Here is a 6000-nt window from a genome sequence, read left to right as displayed (position 1 = left end):
GTTGGCAGGAGCAGGGACCGAGCAATGGGAGCTCACCCCGTCGCGGGGATTCGAACCACCAACCTTCTGATGAGCAAGTACTTGGCTCCGTGGTTTAACCCACAGCACCACCCGCGTCCCTTTGTACCTGTTCTTACGTGTATCCATATTTCAACTGAATTTTTCTTCTTCTTCGCCAGACCTTTATTAGGCATTACAAGTGCCTAATTTTTATATAAAACATCCATATATAAAATTTTAAAATATATACAAATAAACAGCCATCTAAATATATATATAGTATAATTGCAAACACAGACAAGGAATAAGATGACTGAATTAAAAAGCCACTCGCTGGGTGTGTCAGATTGCATCGCGTTTTAGCTGCTATTTCAAAACTTCCTGTAACTTTACTGCTTCTGAATATAATCAGTAATGAATTCAACCCTTTAAAAAGTGTTGAGGCTTGTGGCATTCTAAACCAAAGAGATTTTGGCTTTGTGTTTCGCCACTAAAAGTAGGGTGAGATTTATTTATTTATTGCAATAATCAGATAGTGACATGGCTCTTGCATCTCAAGAGTGGGGCTTGATCCATGTTTCTTTGGTTGTTTTCTTAACCACACTTACCTGAGAGTATTCCCCCTTGGATTCAATAGGACATCTGAGTAGACAATGGCTCCTAAAGTTTGACCAACTTAAAAATGTGCTGTGAACTCCTGATGAAGGGGGCAGAAAAGGCTGAGATCCCCAAATACACTAACCAAAAAGGAAACCCTACCGAAAGCAGCAGGAGAGCAAAGAGAATGGAGGAGGAGGAAAAAGAACTGCATTGCAGGGACTTGGGCCAAATGTCCTTCGTGGTTCTTTCCAACAGTACAATAAAGGTAAAGGGACCCCTGACCATTAGGTCCAGTCGTGGCCAACTCTGGGGTTGCGACGCTCATCTCGCTTTATTGACCGAGGGAGCCGGCGTACAGCTTCCAGGTCATGTGGCCAGCATGACTAAGCCGCTTCTGGTGAACCAGAGCAGCACACGGAAACGCCGTTTACCTTCCCACCGCAGTGGTACCTATTTATCTACTTGCACTGGTGTGCTTTTGAACTGCTAGGTTGGCAGGAGCAGGGACTGAGCAACGGGAGCTCACCCCGTCACAGGGATTCAAACTGCCGACCTTCTGATTGGCAAGTCCTAGGCTCAGTGGTTTAACCCACAGCGCCACCTAAATCAAGCACTGCTAGGAGTGTTTTCATTTTTTTTGTTCTCCTATGTATTTCTTAACAATTAAAAAATTCAGCGTGGCACAAGCAAATACCTGACCCGGAGGGGGAAAGTTTGAGAACCACTGCTGTTGAGGTATATAAAACCAGTACAGATAGCAATAATGTATAAAACCAGGTCAAACATATATTGGAAATGTAAAGAAAAAGAAGGGACCTTTTACCATATGTGGTGGGAATGCAGAGAAATTAAAAAAAAGGGAAATGATATATAATGAATTGAAGAAAATGTTTAAATTAACATTTGTAAAAAACCAGAAGCATTTCTGTTAGGGATGGTAGGAAAAGACCTGCCAAGGAAAATAAAGAATTTATTTCTGTATGCTACAACAGTGGCAAGAGTCTTGATAGCACAAGGACGGAAGAATGAGGAAACCCCAACGAAAGAACAATGGCAAGAAAAACTGATGAGTTATGCAGAGTTGGCTAAACTGCCGGACAAGGACAACTGTGACTTCAAAGAAGAATGGGAACTTTTTACAAACTACTTAAAAAGACAACAAAATGAATTGGACTCCTTGGCAGGTTTTGAATAAGCATACACAAATTTATTGATTGTTAACATAATAGATAGATAATGTTAGGATTTATATAATTTTACAATAGGCAGAGAATAACATTTATCGAGAAACCAGAGAGAGGACCTGAGGGAAGTCGGGGGGCGGGAGGGCGGGCTCTTTGGGGAGATGGGGAGGAAAAAGGGGGGGATAATGAAGATATGTTTTGATAATTTGTTATGTTGAAAAATTATTTTTTTAAAAAAAAGAGAGAACCACTGCTGTTGAGAACACGAGACTCTTAATCTTAGGCTCGTGGGTTCGAGTGCCCACGCGCGGCCAAATGTTTCCAGCATTGCGTGAGGGTTGGACTAGATGACCGTGGTGGTCCCTTCCCAATTTGACTTGGAGCCAAGCCTTCGGTGCGGCCGACGCTGAACCAGGTAGAATAAAGGACTCCGCGCATAGGAGGCCGTTTTCTGCGCTCGGCTGCTCTGAGCCGGAGAGGAGGAAGCGCCTGGCCCCCTTTCACACGTGATGCCCGGGGGGCGGACCTAGCAGGGCCCCGCCGTTCCGGGGACAGATTTAAGCCCAGCGGGGAAGGTGGTCTCTCCTTTCCCCCCCACTGCTCCCCTCGCTGATCCCCCGCGCGCTCTCCTCCTCCGTGCCAAGAACCTCGGGGCGCAACGATGGCGCGTTTGGCGCGGCGCCTGGCTTTCCTGCTCGTCTTCTTCCTCGTCCAGCTGCCGCCGAGCTGGGCCGACACGCCGGCCAACTGCACCTTCGAGGACCTAGTGGGCACCTGGGTTTTCCAGGTGGGCAGGGGGCACGGATCCCCGAGCCGGCACATAAACTGCTCCGAAGTGGGTAAGTTACAGCGCGCAGCGCAGGGCAGGGCGCTCGCCTCTCCAACTTCCTCCGCCTCCAGGAGCGATCCCCGTTCCTAGTTCCCGTTACTGCCCTCCATTCTGACCTATTTTCCTTCCCCCAATAAAACAACGCCAACAAATAGAAAGGCAAGTTTGGAAAACATCCGGCGAATCAGCCCAGCAGCGCGGTTTGGGAGATTTCGTTTTGTTGACTTCGGAAGTAAATCTCACTGTATTCCCGGAGGGTTTACTTCCTACCTAGGAGATCTGCTGAGTAGGATCATTTTCAGGAAACCCCCTCCTTCCTTGTTGGAGGCAAAGCTGAACTTTGCATTCGGTTTTCAAACTCCGCTCGGTGCGGGTTATTTTATTTCGCGAGTTCAGAGCGGAGAAAGGGGTCTGGATTTCACAGCGACAGAAAGTAGAATGCTGTGCAAATAAAATGGAATAGAAAGCAAAAGTAAGCAAGCTTTAGAAGGGTCACAGATTGAACGCGTGTTCAAACTCCCCTTTAAAAAAAAATCATTGGGGCTTTACAAATTGCTAACTTCGTAGCTGCTTCCCCTCCCGCCTTAAGATCATACAGTGGTACCTCGTGTTACATACGCTTCGGGTTACATACGCTTCAGGTTACACACTCCACTAAGCCAGAAATAGTGCTTCAGGTTAAGAACTTTGCTTCAGGATGAGAACAGAAATTGTGCTCCGGCAGCGCGGCAGCAGCAGGAGGCCCCATTAGCTAAAGTGGTGCTTCAGGTTAAGAACAGTTTCAGGTTAAGAATGGACCTCTGGAACGAATTAAGTACTTAACCTGAGGTACCACTGTAATGTTTGCTGACCTTCTCAAGGCCAAAATGGATCTAAAACTGGACATTTCTCTCCCTCCTACAATCTTGGACAGCCGAATGTCTCTGGGAAGCTCACTTAGTGGGGCTGAAAACAGGTGGTTGTGGTTTCCCCCGTGTCTGTATTTAGAGGTATACTGCTGCTCTGTGTGGAGGCTTCATCTTGGCCTCAAGCTTAACAATTACAGATAGGTAGCCGTGTTGGTCTGCCATAGTCAAAATAAAAAAAATCCTTCCAGTAGCACCTTTAAGACCAACTAAGTTAGTTCTTGGTATGAGCTTTCGTGTGCAAGCACACTTCTTCAGATACACTGAAACAGAAGTTGCCAGATCCTTCTATATAGTGAGAAGGTGGGGAGGGGTATTACTCAGAAGGGTGGTGGGAATTGGAGATTGGCAGATAGCTGAGATTAAGAGTCGTCAGCAGTCGTTAAGAGTCGTCAGCAGGCTCATCTCGTCGTTTTCCAACTCTACAATTCTGTGATTCTTTGTGAATCAGGGGCTACTTCCATCCGATAAGACCATCCCACCCTTAAACCAAAAGGAGGATGTCATTTTTTGTTGCCAGGTGTTGTAAACAAAAATTGCCCTTTTCCCTTATGGGGTATCCAAGAGCCCATATAGAGTCCTTACATAGGTTCCCTATTGGTAGGAGAGAATAACAGAGGCCAACCAGAGAATATTGAGAAGCAAAGCAGCTTGTAAGCTTGATCTTTATTGATCTGTTGCAACAGGGTGCTCCCCTCACACGCAGGAAAGGAGGAGGACTCAGAAAAATGGCGCGCAAGGCCTTATAAAGGCTTTTGAAATTGCCACCCTGTAGATCAAGACCACCCCCAGAAACATCATACATACATCACAGAAGGGGTGTAACCTAAGACCACCACTCAGATACATCACACCTACATCACAGAAAAGGCAGTCTTAAAACAGAAATTTGAATGTTATTTTTCTCCTGTCCGGCAGGTTACTTGATTGGATTGCCTGGGTAGCCTGGGCAGTCTTTTGTAATGATAAATACTTAGTTCCTGGGCCATGGCACAGGCTCACACCCTATTCATATCTTAAATGTGCCCTTAAGACAGGATTTGTGAGGAAAGAGACAATGGGGAAGGTTTGCCACTTTGACCTTGCAGACAAAACATTTGCTCAGTTTAGAAATCAAAATGGTTCCAGGTTGGTCTGCCTGTGCTGATCTATGTACGTACTTGGTTACTACATTTATGAACATTTCCATATATCTAAGACCTCAAAATTCCTATCACACAGGATAAAAAATTCCCAGCAAAGTTTGTCTGTAGTGCAGCTGCTTAAAGATGCAGGAGCTCTTCTGGTTTTTTTAGTGTTGTTTTTAAGCTGGCGACTGGAGTCAGCTTGTATGTAGCTTGACTATATGCATTACCTCAGGGTCTATAAGAAATTGGCGGGGGAGGACTATATGTAATGTTTATTCTCAGCTTTTTTTCCCCAATTGCACAAGCTAGCAGTCGCCCGCCCCGCCCCAAGTTTTTGCAGCTGAAAGAACTTGAAAGAGGAAGATAAGAATCAACAGAGAAAGAGACAGGAAGGAAGAAAAAAAGTATCAGAGAAAGATGGAAAGGCCAGAACATTGGGGGAAATGAAAGTGACGGAGAGGGTACAAAAAATAGAGGTGCCTGGGAAAGAAGGGGGGTGCATGAGCTTAGCCTAGGGGGGCAGCCGCATTTCTAAATCAGTAAAAATCAATAGAAATCAATAGAAATCTGTGGATCTGCCCCCCTAACGAAAGCCTGCCCCCTCCCAACAAAAATCCTGGATACGCCCATGGGAGGGGGAGTAAGTGGATTCCCCACCATTTCATTACAGTGGTATCTCGCGTTACATACGCTTCAGGTTACATACGCTTCAGGTTACAGACTCCGCTAACCGAGAAATAGTGCCTCGGGTTAAGAACTTTGCTTCAGGATGAGAACAGAAATCGCACACCAGCAGGAGGCCCCATCAGCTAAAGTGGTGCTTCAGGTTAAGAACAGTTTCAAGTTAAGAATGGACCTCCGAACAAATTAAGTACAGTGGCACCTCGGGTTAAGTACTTAATTCGTTCCGGAGGTCTGTACTTAACCTGAAACTGTTCTTAACCTGAAGCACCACTTTAGCTAATGGGGCCTCCTGCTGCCGCCGTGCCACCGGAGCACGATTTCTGTTCTTATCCTGAAGCAAAGTTCTTAACCTGAAGCACTCTTTCTAGGTTAGCGGAGTGTGTAACCTGAAGCGTATGTAACCTGAGGTACCACTGTACTTAACCCGAGGTACCACTGTATTCAGGGGGAGGAAATATCTCCCTTTCTTAACCTGTAATTGGGTAGTGAGGCTCCTTCACAAAGAATAAGACTGAAGCTGAGCCCCAATCCCGTCTCAAAGCAAAAGGCATCTTAGCAAGTTCAGCATAGCTGTGATTCTTTGCATTGTGAGGGGTTGGGCTAAATGACCCCATGGGGCCCCTTCTGACTCTACCATGCTACGATCCTATGGCAATGCGAGAGGAAGCACC

At 46.0% G+C, this 6000-nt stretch overlaps 1 protein-coding gene across 1 annotated transcript in view; it reads left to right on the top strand.

The window, feature by feature from the left end:
• The first annotated feature begins 2024 nt into the window (after positions 1–2024).
• Positions 2025–6000, top strand: part of CTSC (cathepsin C) — a 29511-nt gene continuing 25535 nt past the window's right edge. Inside the window, exon 1 of the mRNA XM_081002218.1 lies at positions 2025–2623. Within this exon, the coding sequence (XP_080858344.1) occupies positions 2446–2623 (178 nt within the window). The 5' untranslated portion in view covers positions 2025–2445. The remainder of the gene's footprint in view (positions 2624–6000) is intronic.

This window comes from Podarcis pityusensis (assembly GCF_964106645.2).
Source record: "Podarcis pityusensis genome assembly, chromosome: 4".
NCBI classification, from domain to species: Eukaryota; Metazoa; Chordata; class Lepidosauria; order Squamata; family Lacertidae; genus Podarcis; species Podarcis pityusensis.
Note: the sequence above shows the minus strand (reverse complement) of the source record. Positions and strands in the feature narration are given on the sequence as shown.